Source organism: Heteronotia binoei, chromosome 2 (assembly GCF_032191835.1).
Source record: "Heteronotia binoei isolate CCM8104 ecotype False Entrance Well chromosome 2, APGP_CSIRO_Hbin_v1, whole genome shotgun sequence".
NCBI classification, from domain to species: domain Eukaryota; kingdom Metazoa; phylum Chordata; class Lepidosauria; order Squamata; family Gekkonidae; genus Heteronotia; species Heteronotia binoei.
The window spans coordinates 180120558-180138837 of NC_083224.1; the positions used below are offsets into that span (position 1 = coordinate 180120558).

The following is an 18280-nucleotide window of genomic DNA, read 5'->3' on the forward strand; positions in this document are numbered from 1 at the left end:
GCTCAGGGTGGCTCGCAATACATAATAGAAAACAGTTAAGTTAAACATTAGATTAAAACATTTTTAAACAATTTCCATAGAGTTTAAGGATGACATTCAGTGTTCTTAAACATCCATTTAGATCTAAAAGCCTGAGTGAACAGAAACATCTGGCCTGGTATATAATAGAAAGTAATGAAGGTGCCCCGCAAGCCTCAAGGGGAAGGGCATTCCACAGGTGAGGTGCCACTGGTCTCTGGTTGCCACCCATCCCACCTGTGAAGGCTGGGGCACGAATAGCAAGGTTTGTGAGGCAGGTCATCTTTAAATGCCATTCCTGTTGTCCACAGGACTTGAAGCACTTCTCTTACTTGTATCACACTTTTCCCTGTTGAACAGAAAAAGACAACTTTCCTTCCTGACAGTAGCTGCCAAAAGAACTGATGCCCCATTGTTCTGCTTAATTCCTGGAAACAGTAAGCATATGCTGATTTTCTTTTAAGGCAGTTACATCCTTGGGTAAGATGTTTTGTGAAGATAATGGGAAAGCTAGCATAATAGGATGGACTAGATGTAAAATGACTTCAGGATGGGCCAACATTCTATTTTTAGGAGCCTGGGCAATCAGGCACCTGTGACGAGACTTCAGGATTTATAGTTGCATGAAAGGCATCTAAGTAGAACTTTTTTAGATTCATCTCAATCCTGCTTTCCAGGCTTGTTTTGGAACTGAAATGCTTTGGTTCCCCTGTTGGACATCCAACTTCGGGAAACAGATCAGGGGAATGTCCCCCATTATATTTATCTACTGGAAACCATTGGGAGATCTCCCAAAAAATAACTTCTGCTCTTTTACTTGTTAATCTAATGCCATTAAAGGTTGTTGTTGTATATCCAATGGAGATTCTGGCTCGAGAGTATCTAGACTTGTAAGTCAAAATGAACACTAGAAGTGGGCCCAAAAGGCAACCAGTGGCAGTGTAACAAGAACTCAGTTTTGTTTGGTTCATGGAACCTCGGTCTGCATCAGCTACCTTCCAAATTATTTTCAAAGGCAATGGAAAATATTGCTGTAGCAATTGATCAAGAAGTTCCATAAATGCAAATGATAGTTACTATAAATCTAGTCTTGCTGAACCCTGAGAAATATTGCTGTGGTCTCCTAAAAGAGGCTTGGAAGTTGGGCTTATTACAGGTTGAGAATTCTGGAAGCAATTTGACAGTGTGGCTTTGACAACACAGAGGTGATCTGAATGCCACCAACAGATGCAGTGAGAAGTTCAGCTAGCCAGAAGACAAAAAGAAGATGCTGTAACTCCCAGATACGCTAGTGGTCTGGTCATAATAAAGTAAACTTGGGCTAAGTTTGTGTGCTGAGACAAAGGAAAATGCTGGAGAAGTATTATCAGCAGTGAGCTGCCGTCATGCACCTAGCTTTTATTAATAGGGGAAATGTGAATACTTAAATGTGTTCCTAAGAAAAAAATCTTTGTTATAATAGGGGAAATGTGAATAATTAAATGTGTTCCTAAGAAAAAAAGCTTTGTTATAATAAGGTGGAGATCAGCAAAAGGATTGTAAACCTATTTTTGGTGTTTTGAGAGAACAGGACCTATCCTCTTCATACTTTTCTTGGTTGGCACGATCTCCACCGTATAGATGACCACTGTATTATAGTTTATACCCTGAAACTCTTGGGGGTCTCTAAGGTGCTAATAGATTCAAACCTAACTTTTTCAGTTGAGTGTGTCATCTTACTGTTTAAGTGTTAAGTACTGGGGTACTAAAAGACCCAGATTAACACTTGCCAAATTCTTCTCCCAAAATAGCTGCAGTCTGTGAAATAGATAGGGATTGAAAACAGCTCTTGGCTACCAACACTGCTAGCAGCGCTTCAGCCATGACCAACAGCATCCCAGGCCAAGCCCCTAATTTACCAAATTAGGAGCAGACCGATCTCTCCATCCTTTCGAGCAACTAATGTAGTTCTAGTTCACTAGGCCAGAGCACTGTCAAGAGGATATGTAGACATTCTGGAAGTATGTAGTCAGCTATTTACCTACCTCCTCCACAGATTGGGTGTGGGTAACAGTGGGCTTGGTTAAAGGCAGCATGACATTCTTGATGGGGTCTAGCCATTTCTTCATAGCATGACAAACAGATTCTCGTCCCTTTACTTGTAATTAACAATCTTGTTCATAAAACCTGAACATTCCTCTCCCTTTACTAACCAAATGGGACAAACAGTGGTTGTCAATGAATACCACTCATCAAATGACTGACATGAAGATCAAGGTTTTTCCACTTTACATCTAGATGTGCTGACTGCATCTATCCGGACTTCTATTGTAGACCTTAAGTCTAGCATTGTAAATGTATAGAAGTCCCTGATAGCCTTTTCGCTGGCTGCACTTGTTGAGGGACTGAGGCTGAGGATGCGTGTTGAGGGGGGAGGGAACCAGGCCGCCCTCCATGCGTGCATCATCCAGTCAGAAGGAGGCTGTCTGAAAAGAGGGAGTGGAAAAATAGCACCGCTACCATATTTGGCACTTCCAAAGAAACTGGTGTCTGCAATGGGGGCTGGAACTCGTATGTAGGGTGCCCTGCTAACAATATAACACCTGAACCTGGGGTCCTGGCCTACTGGAAAAGGGTTGAAAGGGCTGGGGGCTGTTGGAACTGGCGTTGACTCACCACCCATGGCGCCCTGAAAAATGATGATGAAATGCTTGGTAGCTTGGCCCCTTCCCCAGACACATTGCTGTTTGTCCTTGAAATCCTAGGGCTTGAAGCTCACGAACAAAATGCACCACCCTAAGGAGGAGGAGGAATCAGGTAAGACTGCTGTCTCCTGACTCTTCAACTGACTTCCTCTATGAGCTTTTCTAGTACATTCAAACCATGTTGGACCAATTTCAGTAAGTGACAGGCAAATTTTTGAAGTTCACAAGAATAGCAAAATACCCAGAAACAGTGTATATCTTGCAACAAATAATAACAAAGAGACTCATATATTCAGAACAAACTATATTTTGGGCAGTGGAGGGCAAAAAGCTCCAGGATTACAGAAGGGAAAGCAATGAGATCAGAGCCAGAAGAAGAGCCAAGAATGAGCCACTAGAGAGGTGAACAAAAATCAAGAATATTTTTATTAATGCTCAGTGTGATGTGATCGCATTAGCAGGGATTCTTAAACACCAGTTCAATAATAAACCGTTTCAACCCCTTGTCAATAATTTTAATGCTTCTAGAATCAAACACATTTTTCTTCTTGATGAATTCTGTAAAGAGCATGACCCCACCTCCACACCCAAAATAATGTGTTTTGCTAGCCAAATAGACATGGCCATTTGCTTTCAGTAATTTTGAAAGTGTGTCATGTAGAGCTTCGTAATAATCAGGATTATATATAGTTTCTGATGTGAGTATGAGATCATATTTTGCTAAGGGTGTATTACTATTTAGTAAGAACTTACTAAATCTTGACCATTCCCCCGAAAAGAACTTGCACTTAGAAATTAAGTCTTGGTTGAAGTCTCTTTCCTGGCACTGCTCTAGAGAAATATCCCCATTCTGATGAATGCAGTTTACCAGTACGTTAGGTACAGTTGTCTCTTCAATGACCATGCTGTTATAGTCCTGAAAGTGGACTCTTTCAGCGTTTCCTTTCAAGGCAGTGATTCCCAGTAGTCCAGCCCCACAGCCCAGGTCCAAAACTACCTTATGTGCAAACTGTACTTCAGCTTCTGAAAAATAGTCCATGAGATCAAATGTGCATTCCCATATTTTAAGACCACCTTCGTAGACACCAGTAATTAGGTCTGAGTGAGAAGAAATGCTTTTAGTCAATATGTTGCCTCTGTGGGAGAAATTTGGGAGTTTTGCCTTTACCACAGAAATATTTACATGGCACAGGCCAGGTAGTGTCTCCACATCTTTATTTTCCAAGATTTTGCTGATATCCTTAGGGACATGTTCCTTGGCAGCTGCAGGACTAGAATACTTTTCTGACAAAGTTACATCATGTCCTTTATTCAAAGAGCTGTGCTCTGCCACCTGAGCGGGCATTTCTGATAAAAGTTCCTGGTTAAAAATATTTTCTTCTGAGGAAATACTATTTCTCTTTTCCACCAGGCTTTCTTGCTTGTCCAGGAGGGTTAAAGATTCTTGCACCGATTCTTGTTGTGGTTTTCCATCTTCAAGAGCCTCTGGTCTGCTTTCTGTTGTGTCCTCTATAGAGAAGTTGAACTGAAATGCCATTTTTATGTGAAAACAGTGCAAAAATTAGAGAGTATCTCCAATGTACAAACACACAGAACACTGCTGGAAGAATTAGCTGTAGTCTGCTTAAAGCCAGTTTGTAGATACAGTTTTTACTTCAAAAGTCTCTTCTCTGTAGTTACATGTTCTGTTCACTGCTGATTGCCTCTTAAATGCACTGCTCAAACAAACAAACAAAAATATCAACGAACACTAGTGGCTTTTTAAAGTGCATCCATATGTTTTGCGAAAGAAGAACTGAAGGGCTATACCAACTTAAATTAATCCTTCCTTCCCTTTAAAAATGCTTGTTTAGCTTCTGGGGTAGCAAAAGCAATAACAAGGAAGGGGAAATTGTAGGGAGAAATATAGTTATTGTAGGGAGAAATATATTTTGTCTTCCAGAAAACTAGAAAATATACCATTAATTAAACCATAATGTTTTGGTGTCATTCTTGCTTTGTTTCAATGATGGAATGTCTAGCTAAGCACAGACTCCGTGGAACAAAAGCGTTCCAGAGAATGCACATTAACCTAATAGCAAAAAAGTTAAGCTTTTTGTCTACATGCATCTCACACAGAGGATGCTTGCAAAACAGAGTTGTAACCTAAAAAAATCTCCCTCTCTTTGTCTTTTTAAAAAAGTTGCAAGATCCAGCCTGATGAAGAGGTCTGGTGATCTTGAAAACTTGTACAATGTTTTGTGCCAATTTGGTTGGTCCTGATAAAATGCATTACATAGATTTTTTTTTCTTGGAATAAATAGCAATTTTAGAAGAATCCTAAGTAGGCCGCAAACAGAGCACTGAGACGAGTTCATTCCCCCTCCACATACACACCATTTGTCCCTCAGCATTCTGAGATACGGTGCCTCAGAGGAATTAGCTACCACGGCTAATCTCATAGTTCTCACCTCCTCAAGGGCTCTGGGGAGAACACAAGACATGAGGATGAAGGGGGAATGCAACCTGCTGCTTAGCTGCATTGACTGCCTGAACCAGGAGCCAGCAGATTCTCCCCTTTCTTGTAAGACACTCCTTTTTAGTGCCCAAGCTCTGTTCCCCACATCTCCCACATAAAGTTGACACCCTTCCCATCCCATCTCCTGCATTCAACTTGCAAGTATGAAAAAGCAACAAAGGCTGTTTTGAGTGTCCTTGCAATTAATTTTCTTGAACCAATTGACAGCCACACAGATTTACAGTTGCATCTCAAACTCCACTTTACAAATGCATGTATACGCTTTCTGGAAAACTGAGGCTACTAATTAGGAGTCTTCACACAGCTAAGACTGGTGTCTGGGGTCTGTTTCATGCCTTCCTCCCCCAGCACCTTGGTCAAATGTAACATGCCAGGCCACTAAAATGGCAATCCTAAACTCACTGAAATTAACACAGATATTCAGGACTGTACAGAGGGGTCAAAGATTTTGGCTACAAGTGTTAGTTTTTTAACTTCCATTTTTTCCTCAGAGTCTTCAGATAAAGGAAACTCAACAGAGGGACCAGAAAAGGGGGGGGGGGGGCGCGCTACAGTTGAGAACAGTAATGGCTTCCATATAGGATGGCCTCCCTCCATTCCTTCCTTTCTCCCGTCCCTTTCCACTGTTTGGTTATTCTTATTCACCAGTCTGTAAGATATCTATTCTCCCCTCGATAAAGGACACTATGTCATGCTTTTTATGTATTAATTTATTGGTTGCCAGTACTATTGTAAAAGCTGTTTTAATAGTTTTAGAGTTGTGAACACTGTTTATATGAATTTTGTTTTCTCTGCTCTTGAGCCCTGTTGCACAGGGGAAGGGAGGCTATAAATCCAATAAATACATTTTCTACCTGATGAGTTTTTTTCTGTGACTAGCTCTGACATCTTCTCCCTATTTGCTCTTTAAAGACAACCAAACCTTTAGAACAAATTCTGAATCCAGTCAAGGTATGAGCTTTCGCCTGCACGCACACTACCTCGGATGCAATGAAATCTAATTTACCAGTCTATGCATATAAGGAGAGGGTGAACAGTAAGTTAGCAAGCAACCTAATGCTGATGTTTATCAGTATCTGATAAGGGAATCTGATAAACACCATCATATCGGATCATGATTTTCTACTCACCCTCTACCACATGTATGGACCGGCAAATTCCATGTCATTGTATCTGAGGAAGTGTGCATGCACACAAAAGCTCATAGCTTGAACAAACTTTGGTCGTAAAGGTACCACTGCAGCTCAAAATTTGTTCTAGCGCAGGGGTGGCCAAACTTGCTTAACGTAAGAGCCAAATATAGTAGACATCAGATGTCTGAGAGCCGCATGGCAGGAAGGAAGGAAGGCAGATAGATGGGGAAGGAAGAAAGAGGCAGAAAGAAAACAACTTTAAATGCCACCAGCTGGCTTGGCGAAGAGATTTAAAGAGACAAATGCCTTCTTCGAGACAGCCGACGGGGTGGGAGGCTTTGAGAGCCACACAATATGTGTGAAAGAGCCACATGTGGCTCCCGTGCTTCAGACCAACAAAGCTGCCCACCTGACCCAACCAAACCTTTGAAAGCGAGGAGTTCGCCCACTGGAAGTTCTGTCCCCTGAACCTCCCAGATTTATGACTCCAGAAAAGACACCGGCAGCTCCGGAGCTAAACGAAACCACACGACCACCGCTCTAACGCTTCAGCCACCACCAGCCCATTCTCACAGCCAGCTTCAGAGTGTACTCGGCGCATGTGCAGCTTAGCGTCATCGCCGCCGCGGTGCCGCATGGGAGCGCCGCGCGGCCTTGGCGGGTCTTTCGCCTTCGAGAGCAGCAGCAGGTTCGGCCGTCGCCGCCTCTGCCATGGCTCAGGCCGAGCCTGAGGCGGTGTCGCTACTGAGGGAAGTGGAAGGCTGGGACTCCGAGCTGTGCCGCCGCCAGCTTTCCGCAGCCCTGCCCCGTCTCCTGATATCCTTCCCTCTCGCTCCTGTGGAAGCTGCCTTCGCTGGCGCGGTGGGGAGGGAGGTTTGGGTGGGATGGACGTGGGAAGTAGGGTTCCCTGGAGATTTTCCTGGCATTACAGCTGATTTCCAGACTACGAGATCCACTGGAGAAAATGGCTACTTCGGAGCATTATACTCTGCAGAGGTTCCTCACATTCTAACCCCCGCTCCCCAAGGCCCATTCTCAGATCTCCATAGGGTTGCCAATCCCCAGGTGGGGGCAGGGGATCCCCCAGTTTAGAGGCTCTCCCCCCGCTTCAGGGTCAGCAGAAAGGGGGGGAGGGAAATGTCTGCTGGGAACTCCATTATTCCCTATGGAGACTGATTCCCATAGGATATAATGGAGAACTGATTTGCGGGTATATGAGGCTCTGAGGGGGGCAGTTTTTGGAGGTAGAGGCACCAAATTGATAACATAGCATCTGATGCCTCTCCTCAAAACACCCCCCAAGTTTAAAAAGGATTGGACCTGGGGGTTCAATTCTATGAGCCCCCAATGAAGGTGTCCCTATCCTTCATTATTTCCAATGGGGGGAAGGCATTTAAGAGGTCTGTGGTCCCTTTAAATGTGATGGCCAGAACTCCCTTTGGAGTTCAATGATGCTTGTCACACCCTTGCTCCTGGCTCCACCCCCAAAGTCCCCAGCTATTTCTTGAATTGGACTTGGCAGCCCTAGATCTACAGGAATTTCTCAGTCCTGAGTTGGCAACCCTAATGGGACGAGGGACGGGGAAAGTGATCCGTGAAAGGGAAAGTGGCAAAGGACTGGAAGGTTACAGCCAGGGGGCTTTGTGTTGTGCCCCCCCCCGCTTCCTGTTTAAGCTGGCTCCCCATTAATGCTGCTTCTCAGGACTGGTATTCAGAAGATAGATTCATGTGGGGGGGGGGGGAGGCACCCGTGTTGGTCTGAAGCAGCAGAACAGTGTTCAAGTCCAGTGGCACCGTTAAGACCCATGAAGTTTTATTCAAGGTGTAAGCTTTCGTGTGCAGGCATGCTGCTTCAGATACATGGAATTTATCTGAGGAGGTGTGCATGCACATGAAAGCTTGTATCTTGAATAAAACTTTGCTGGTCTTAAATGTGCCACTGGCTCAAACTTTGTTCTGGTGTTCAGTTTTACTGCTTCTGAACATGGAGGTTCCCTTTAGTCATCATGTCTAGTCAACACTGATGGGCCACTCTTCTCTTTGCATCTGCTCAGTTCCAAAGCCATCTACTTCAGTGAACAACCACTGGACTCAAAATTGGGGAAACCACTGGCAAATTAACTACTGATTGAATGAGAAGGAGCTTCTTTTTGTCTACCCTGGATTATTTAATGTTCCATGATATTGTGAGAAAAGTTACTTTCCACCAGTTGTGTAAATTGATGCACTGGTATCCTGTCCCTCTCCCCAGACATCTTTTCTCTAGATTGAAATGGTCCACACTGTTTTTCTCTTTTGCCTATCAATAAACAAATAGGAAAGGTTCTCCAGCTCGTTAATCATCTTGGTTGCCCTGTTCTGTAAGATTACATTAAATTTCTGTGTTAAAATTGCACTCTGTACAAGGTGCATTTAAGTGTGGGTGAGAATATAGGGACTATCCCATTCTGTTATTGTCTGATCTTCATCTCTCCTTTTCCCCAATTTTAAGCTCATTGAGGTGGCTTAGTGATAACAACCATAGTGTAAAACTCCACAGAGGTAGTCATCTTGGTTGCAAAGAAAACTTAACCACCTTTAAAGATGTAGAGATTTATTGCAGCAGAAGTTCTGTGAGGCACATTATTGTGAAATGGACTGAATAGTCCACAAAAAGTCACACTGTGTGAAATCTGTTAGTCTTTAAAATATTGGGATTAAAAGACAGTCTTAAGAGTGTGTTAATTTAAAATTCCATGTTGTCTTCCTGTCCTACTCAAAGCAAAACTAAAAAACATACAGGGGAAAATCACCCAAATATTAATACACTCAGTTAATGTTCACCCTTCACCTCAGACATCTCATTACTCCATAAAGAAGTAGAGGAACAATACATTTGAAACTGATAATTCTAAAACACTATCACACATCTCCCTGGATAAGCTGCAGTGGAGAAAACAAGATAACTAGAACTGCAGTCCTTTGCACACCTAAGTAAAACTTACTTACGGTAATTCATTGGGACTTAGTTCTGAATAAATGGAAAGTGAAGGTCTGTGGGATGTATGTGCAAGAACCCACAATCCCATAGGCCATGCTTATTGTGAATATTCAAAGCTAAATTATTAGATGGAGCTTGGCAAAGGGTATGATTCTCCTGCACCTATACCAAGTGATGTAAGAGTAATTACTCTGTGGTTTGGTCCAGCAATTTTGTGGAGTATATAGGGTGCAGTTTTTATTTGTGGGCATTTGTATGTATGTTTTTCCTTAGTATTGGTACTCTATGTATCAGATTTCTGACAACTGGACTGAGCATATTGGTAAGTAAAAGTTATATACTCTTTATCTAGATTGACAATGCATACTAAAAAGTATTTATCTGTTTTCAATTATTATATAGGCTTTATTTTGCTACATATTATTGCCTCATAATTGTACACTGCAGGAATACCTATGTGCAAAGCTTTAATGTACTGTGCAGTATCAAAATATTCAATCTTTCTTTTGAACCACCTAGTAGAAGTGGAAATAAGAGCTAGAGACTAATGGAGAATTCTTACATTTTTATTGCAATTTATATTTCTTTTTAAAAATTGTGTCTCTTTTCTGCCTAGAAAAAAGCATTTTTCTTCATTACTTTAACATTTCTGGAAATTGTACATCTCTATTACTCTGATCCTTTCCACTTTAGTTGGCAAACCCTGCTGATCAGTAACGGACATAGAGTGCATTCTGAAGCTTAGGAGGGTCCAATTCTGTTTTAACATTGTACTAATAATTGCAGCTGAGTATCATTACACTGTCATTCCTAAGGGAAGCTTTGGAATATTTTTTTTCCATTTGAAAAGCTACATAATTTTAATAAACATAATAAAAAGCTAGGATGGATTCCAGGGCTAGATAAACTATTGGAGAAACGAGTCCAAGATGGTTAGGGCTATTAAAGCACAATCACTAACAATAATGAAGAAAAATGGGGGACATAAATTCGTGGCCACATGAAAACTAAGTGATGAGCCGAAAATCAAAAAGGAATGTATAGAATAAATAACATGGATTTGATGGAAAAGCCAAAGCTCAAAAAACAATGGAGATATTTTCCAGATATGCTCAAAGTAAGGATTAAAAGGAGGATTCAGTAAACCCACTGCTTAATGAGACTGCTGAAATGTTTACAGATGACAGAGAAGGCAGGACTAGTCAATTCCTATTTTTCTCTGAATTGTCCCAAAAAGAGAATTCAGTGCAATCTTGTAAAAATGGTGTGAATGGTGGGCAGACAGCTCAAGATTAGCTAAAGAGTTTGTCAGGGCTGCCTTAAATGATTCCAGATCTGCAGGGCCTAGATGATTGTATCCTAGAATACTAAAGGAACTTACCGATGTATCTTCAGAATTTACGGAATCTGCCAGAATGGAGTTGGCCATTAAAAGGAATAAGTGGTGAGCACTGTTCCCTCTAAGCTGAGTTAGTGTGAGCTAGCTCACAATTCTTTAACCTCCAGCTCACACGTTTTTCTCAGCTCAGGAAAAATGGTCCCAAAGCAAACTAATTTATGCAGTAGCTCACAACTTTAATGCCAGTAGCTCACAAAGTAGAATTTTTGCTCACAAGACTCCGCAGCTTAGAGGAAACATTGGTGGTAAGCACTTTCTTGAAAGGGGGGTAGTTCCTAAAGTTTTGAAAGAATAAATGCTAAGGCCACTCCTGAAGAAGCTCTCCTTGGATCTATAAGGTCCAAGAGCAAGATCCTAGAGCTCATAGTGTTCCAAGCTTCAGTTGCTGACTTGCTCCAGAAACTGGATTGGAATAAGGTATCCCTTTGGATTTGCTTCCACTGGACCTTTCAGCAGTTTTCATTCTGTCAGCCATGCTGTTCTTGTGGATTGTGGAGGCATCGTGGTAGACCTCCAGGTCTCGGAGGGTAGATTCCAGAAGGTGATGCAGAGAGACTGTTGCTCCGTCACAGGGCCTTTGACATATAGCCAGTTTTGTATCTTATCAGCAATGATGCTTAAATGGTGGAACTTCTTCCTCAGGGAAGTTTTATCTCCTTTTTTTCTTGTTGGTCTTTGGATATCGTACAACAGCAATTTTTAAGGAGTGATTCATTGTCTGATCTGTACACTAGAAATGGTTACATGTTTCAGTTGCTTGTTTAGTTAACTTATTTGTAGTATTGGATTTTTTTCATGTTGTGTATGTTGCTACTTTATACCGATTTTAATTCTAGGTTTTGTTCATGAGCCATCTTAGAATATTTTAATCAAAAGGTAGGCTATTAGCATTTTAATAAATTAATAAAATAAATGCAAACAATGAATACTTGGGTAATGACTGCTCTGATTGTGCATTTCTTGTCTATACACTGCCATACTAAGAATTTTGGCTTGCTTCAGGTAATTATTCTTCGTGATGCTCAAGTCTCTGCATATTGCACATTAGTGGTCTATATCTTATTTTTCTGTTTAGGTACATAATTTATGTGTGATCACAGTGGTCAAAACCTTTTGTAAGTTGCAGTGGGAGCTACTCGTTAGCAAAGAAGTCCCTTGAATTTATGAAAGCCATGGCTTTCCTTATCTTTTTCTTTCACAGGTGTGTTGAGAATCCTGGCAGAACGGTTTCTGCCCCACATTAATCTTTCTGAGTTAGAGCAAGCATTTTTCTCCAAAGTATTACCAAAGGTATGACACAATATTGTAGACTAACAAATGTTTTAGGAATTGCTGAGTCTTTGAAACAAAAAGGTCTAGAGACTTACTTTTTGAAAAAAGGGAATTTACAGAAAATTATGCACAAATGATATGCATTTGCTCTTTTAAAAAACCCTGAAAAATCCCTACTGGTGTGAGTTGGGAAAATTAGCTGCTGCCCAGGGGAATGGGGTGAGGAAGTTAGCCAGGCAGAAGTCCCATGGCTGCTGCGCTTTATCAGCAGCTACAGCAGCGATGAAGAAACTACATAAGCTTGTCGCTGTGGGGAAAGCACCATTATCACTGAATTTGTCTAACACCTTTAAAAAGTAATCAGAAATAATGGTCACCATCCCATCCCTCAGCAGCGGCCTGCCTTTTAGTTCTCTGTAGTCTGTAGAAGGCCTGTATTGGATTTCTTAAACTAATATTTTCTTTGTAATCGGCTTTGTTCTAACAGGCAGTGCAGCTGTTTGATCATTTGATATATGAATTATTCAGTCAAGCAAAAGAATTAACAAACGAGAATGCAGAATTACACATGACATCGAGGAGTCATCTGAAGGTAAAGCTTGGAAAGTTAAATCTTCTGCACAATCAGTTTTTTTTAAAGCTGCATTTGATTGCTAATATTCTAAACAACTTCTTTGTTTCTGAGAAGGTATCTGTTTTGTTTCAGTTTTTTTGTCTGGCTGTCATCAGTAGCAACTTTAAATACATGCATGGTCAGAAACAGTCTGCTGTCCAATTTTTGTGTTAAAATTTGGGCAATGCACAAAAAACAGTCTGCTTTAGAATAGTTGTTGTTTGGAACTGAACATTAAGAATCTTTATCAAAGATTTCAGGTTTTCACGGCTGGTAACATCATTAGGGTTTGTAGAATCTTTTGGGCTCAAGTGCCGTGTTCTACTGGAGAAAGTTTTCCTTCCAGACGTTTCGTTCTCAGCTGCGGAGAACATCCTCAGTGGCGTTGCAGCCGGAGCAGGCGCTCTGACCTTCTTGGCTGCTGTGCATTGAGTATGCATTGAGTATGCACAGCTGCCAAGAAGGTCAGAGCGCCTGCTCCGGCTGTATCGCCACTGAGGATGTTCTCCGCAGCTGAGAACGAAACGTCTGGAAGGAAAACTTTCTCCAGTAGAACATGGCACTTGAGCCCGAAAGATTCTACAAACCCTAATTAAGAATCTTTCATTGCCAGGTGATAAAATCTGTTAGCTGGAAGCTTTAAACTCTGGTATGAACCCTTTGTGGTATGAACTGGGCCAAGATATTTTTCCTGTCAAGCAAGGGGTTCATGGTTCCATTATAATTTCCTCCATGTTCACCTTCTACAGCAGTTTACATTTTATTAAGTAGGGATTTATTAAAACTTCCTTGTTGGTTTATGACACTTAAATGTTCATTTGAACATCCTCCTCTCTCTATTCCAAGATGCAGAACTGAATTTTTACACTAATATATAAGGATACCCCATTTGTATTGTTTGGGTTACATGGGAGGAAATTTGCTCAGTTTGAACAAGATAAATAAAAAAGGTAGTTGGCCTTGCCACCTGTCTCTTGGAGGAAAATTAAATCACTTTACCTTTTTCTAGGAACCAGTATATCTTTTTCCTCTTCCATTTCAGTATTAAGTCCTTTTAATATTTAAACCTAATATTTTCAAGTTACTGAATTTTATATGTAATTAAAACTGTACTTTCCTGTGTTGGAAAAGTAATATGTGTATCTTTGGGAGATTTTAATTCTAGAACGTCAATATTGATTCTCTCTTGTTAAGTGATATTGTTTTGTTTAATAGTTTGTTGTCATAATGCAGTTTAGATATACCTGTCTTGACCTTTCAGATCATTACTTCCAACTACTATCATTTCTATGCCATCTGTGTTTATTTCACCTTGGAAAAGAAAACCTCCTTCCTTAGTTTTTAAAGTTACCCATTTCTTTTTGTATTGGGGAAATAGAATCTTTAAATAGTGTCTCATTTATACTGTCCCCCTGGAGAAAATGGCTTATACCATGCTGAGGCCTCTAACCTCCCCAAACCCAGCACTCCGCAGACTTCATCACAAAATCTCCAGGAATTTCCCAACCTGGAGCTGGCAGCTGTAGCCAGGCCTGGCCCCAATGAGTTCTTCCTCAAAGGTCAAAATACGACTGCTTTTTACTGACAGAGCTAAGCTTGGGATGCTGTGGTTGCCTAGCAACAGCCATTGCGGGAATCTGTTGCTTAAAGTTACAGGTGTTGCTTTTATCATTTTTGGATTTTTTAAGCTGCCCAGTGTAATTTTTAAAAAAGATTTCTGCAAACCTAGGGCCCTTTTCAGGTTTGTAAGAAGATCTGTCTTGCCTGTTCACTGCTCCAGTCACAAGATTTAAGTATCCAAAGATATCTGGGCTTAGCTAATAGAATATATTTTCCTTGAGTAATTTATCTATAAGGAATCCCGGCCCCCCGCTTTTAAATGTGACCACTGACCAGTGACTTTTCCATTGATTTTGACTTGCGGTATTCAAACACAGCTTTCATAAAGTGTTATCTTTACTTAGATGTTTCAAAAGAACTAAGATGACTTTGTCTTAATTTTCTCTTACAAGCATTTTGTGAATTTCTAATAGACACAGTTTATATATGCATTTTTTTTTTTTTACTGAGCCAATATATCAATTTTGCCTGTAGCATTCTGCACCGCAGAAGGTTAGAGAACCTTAGAAATAGTTTGAGATATGCAGCAAGAAGGGAGAATTGATAGAAATTGCCCTCCCTTGCACAAGTAGCTAGTTTCTTTACTGGAACAGCTCATTCTGGAAGTGGTTTCTTCTAGTTTTTCCATAAGCTACACCTCCCATCACCTTCATGCATGTCTTACCCTTGAATTGGGTGAGAGATCTTAAAGATTTTAGTTTTTTTATTGAAGTGTGTATCTTTCCAAAGATCCCTGAATTACAGAAGTACATGCCCATGGCACTTTTTTGTGGGGGGAATTCCTCCAATGTCTTTAGTCTCTGTGAATACTTAGTGGAGAAAGTATGCGTCTGTATTTTAAAGAAAGTTGCAAACCACTTTCAAACTGCTTGTTAGAAATCCCATAGATCAGGAATATGATCAGATGAGTTGTTTGGTGTGTGTAAGAGTGGAGCCCAGTTATATCATGAAATCCTAGGGTCAGCCCTAATTTTTCCTCCACAGTTTACTGTTAAACTTATGTTGCATTAGAATATTCAGGGATATAAAATTCCCACTGGCTTTACTCTGTTACAAGGTTTGGATCTATGGCAGCCATGATTTTTAGGAAGCGTGCATTGCCAGAAGTGGAGCCATATGTCTGAAAGCCATCTCCACTGATACTTTTACTAATTTATTTTCCCTTTCAGACTGTAGTGCAGCTGATGGAAGTATTAAGAGGATGTGTGCAACATGTCTGTACCATGCAGGAGACTGTGCCTCTAGAACATATCCACAGTCTTCCTTCTTCTGTTCTTCATGTGATAAAGAACACATTTATATACTGCAAGGTTGGTGAAGTTAATACTTCCATAGATTCTTAATGTTTTAGATTTAACAGGCCAAAAGAAATTACTACAAAACCCAAAAAATATTGAAATACTAGTACTAGTACTGTGTTCAGTTTCTTAAAGAATCTGTGTTTTGGATTCTCCGGAAATGTTCCTAGAGGGTATGTGAGTAGTAAAAACCGAAACTAAAAACTGGAGGGAGGGAACACATTGTTCCAGGGCATAATGGGAACGCTTTATTGGTCAACAATTTGTTACAGTCTAAAATTAGAGTACAGCAGAAACTGTGTTGCTGTTTCCAGCAGTCCTTGGGGCAACCAGAATTCTATATTGTATTTAGCGTAGTCGAACCTAATTAAGTCTGAATATTGATTCTGATAAAATCAGATTACGTTGCTATTGCTTTTAGGTATTCTGTCATTTCTGAGCCTATGTTCACTGTAGCTGTGCATAATGTGTAATGTATGTGCTCCCTGTGTTTTGCTGCAGGACAGCGAATCGCTGTATAGTGACCATCTCCATTTGTTTGCTGACTTACTTCAGTCTTTGTTTAAGGAAACTTATGCTTTACAAAAGCAGCTTATGGAGCTGCTGGATATGATATCTGTGGATTCCTGCACTGCTGAAGACAGTACAGCAATTATAGTTTCAGGTGAGTGTACAAAATGTGTATCTTAAGACGAACCACTCTTCACTAATGGGCATCAGGGTGCCACAACTAAGCAAGCACTTTTCCTTTCCGTGTATGCTGATGTCGCACATCAGTTGAGAGGTTCTTGCAATTTTTATTCCATGATTTCTGGATGAATGCTCCCCCCTACCTTTTCAAATTTAAAACCCCACACTAGGGATTAGGTGAAAGTGATTGAAAGTACGAACATTAATTAACTCCTATTCTGAATTTATGAAAAATAGTTCTTAGCTGACTGAATGCTGTGTGTGCCCTTGATTATGCTCGTTGATAAAAATTTATTTTGCAGTTAGTATTGTATATTAATATCATACTAATATAGCACCGGTCTTGTTTTAATGTTTATACTTGTTTTAATGGTTTTATGTAACTGTTGCCTATTGGCCTGTAAGCTGTCCTGAGCCTGCTCCGGCGAGGAAGGCGGGATATAAATCTAATAATGGAATGAATAAATAAATAAATATGTATTGCTCTGCAGTGATTCATTCTGTGTTGGAGATCTGCTCTGCCATTTCCATCATAGATCATGCTCTTCATGCAAACTCATGGAAGTTCTTAATCCGGTATGTTTTCATTGTCTTAATGATAAGTTATTAGAGTTAAGCAAATGCTATATCTAGCTTGTTATGAACAGACAGTCTGATCTATTGTTAAATGAAGTTGAAGTTCTTAAACTCAAGGCAGTGTAATTCCATTGCTAAACTGTTCAGATATTTTCAGCTGTGATTTTTGTTGGTAACTGCAGTGTTTGGGACTTGCCGATATTTATTCCATTGATGTAGTCATAGACAGCTTTTTAGGCAGATCTGTGCTTCCAGAGTACTATACAATTAAAATCATTCACATTTTAAAGGCAATGTCTGTGATGCACAGTTCTGCTGACTTTTATTTTCTCTATGCAGTATGTGAACCTTCACCAACACCTGTTGGGACTTGTTAGAAATCTTGGTAGTGGTGGTTAGGGTCAGGGGTTTCAATAACAGGAATTTATGGTGTTTCTGCCCACCGGTGAACAAGAGCTTCCATCCTGTTGAAGTGCACTGTAACAAACTTTTCCTGAACAGTACATATGACCTTCCACAGGAGGAGAGATCTAATAGCTGTTAAGGCTTGCATCGAGCTATTAGTTCAACATATAATTAAGGCAGTTAATATAATCGGCTGGATATGGGACATCCATGGATCAAACTGGTAGAAGAAGAAGAGATAGGATTTATACTCACCCTTCACTAAGCAAAGGAGTCTCAGAGCGGCTTACAATCTCTTTTCCCTTCCCCTCCCCACAACAGGCACCCTGTGAGATGTGGGGCTGAGAGAGCTCTGACAAAACTGCTTTTGAGAGGACAGCTCTAACAGAGTTATGACTGACTCAAGGTCATTCCAGCAGTTCCATGTGGATGAGTGGAGAATCAAACTCAGTTCTCCCAGATAAGAGTCTGTTCCACTACACCTAACTAGCTCTCAGGAACTTTGCTCACTGGGTTTTTTTCAAGGTCACCCATATGTAATTATACACCCATATGTCAAGGCCACCCATATGTAAGGTCACCCATATGCACCAAAGGGCATTAATTCTCCAGCACCATGATACTCACCCTCTCCTTATCATTCCCCTCTTAACCTGAAGTGCGAGCCCACCTGTTTCACATCCATTTTCAGCCTGCTCTGAGGGAGGAGGAATGTTATGTGACCTATTGGAAAGGTTCCCTGGCCAGACATAATTCATGGATTGCCAGTAAACACATTGAACAAGACTTGCACTAAACAAATACATTCCATAGTTTACCTTTTGTTGCATATTTGCATTTTCCATTAGATGCAATTCATGGCTATAATGTTAATTCCTGAGAACTGGCAGCCGAATCCAGACTTACGTGGCGGCCGGCCATGGTGTAACTGCCGCACCACTAGTAGACTTCCTGAGGACTTCGCCATGCTGGAGCGTGGGGAAGAAAGAGGTGTAGCTTGCCGTTAGGGAGACGGTTGCCATGGTAACGCCGCTGGCATAGGCACACAAGGCAGGCGGACGCAGCCGGAGGGGA

The 18280-nt window shown here is 40.9% G+C and overlaps 2 protein-coding genes across 3 annotated transcripts in view; one reads left to right on the forward strand and one right to left on the reverse strand.

Annotated features, from left to right (window-relative positions):
- Positions 1-3105: 3105 nt before the first annotated feature.
- Positions 3106-6956, reverse strand: METTL18 (methyltransferase 18, RPL3 N3(tau)-histidine). 2 transcript variants are annotated; one of them, XM_060232583.1, is made up of 2 exons: positions 6778-6956; positions 3106-4417 (listed from the first exon to the last, which is right to left on the reverse strand). In XM_060232583.1, exon 2 carries the CDS (start codon positions 4237-4239, stop codon positions 3157-3159), a length of 1083 nt encoding a protein of 360 aa, XP_060088566.1. In that variant the 5' UTR covers positions 4240-4417; positions 6778-6956; the 3' UTR covers positions 3106-3156. The 2 variants fall into 2 exon arrangements, with proteins under 2 accessions (XP_060088566.1, XP_060088567.1); XM_060232584.1 differs by having other exon boundaries at positions 6763-6956.
- Positions 6957-7012: 56 nt separating this feature from the next.
- Positions 7013-18280, forward strand: part of FIRRM (FIGNL1 interacting regulator of recombination and mitosis) — a 33020-nt gene continuing 21752 nt past the window's right edge. Inside the window, exons 1-7 of the mRNA XM_060232589.1 lie at positions 7013-7169; positions 9616-9655; positions 11934-12022; positions 12492-12596; positions 15407-15547; positions 16037-16199; positions 16717-16801. Coding sequence (XP_060088572.1) covers positions 7065-7169; positions 9616-9655; positions 11934-12022; positions 12492-12596; positions 15407-15547; positions 16037-16199; positions 16717-16801 — 728 coding nt within the window. The 5' untranslated portion in view covers positions 7013-7064. The remainder of the gene's footprint in view (positions 7170-9615; positions 9656-11933; positions 12023-12491; positions 12597-15406; positions 15548-16036; positions 16200-16716; positions 16802-18280) is intronic.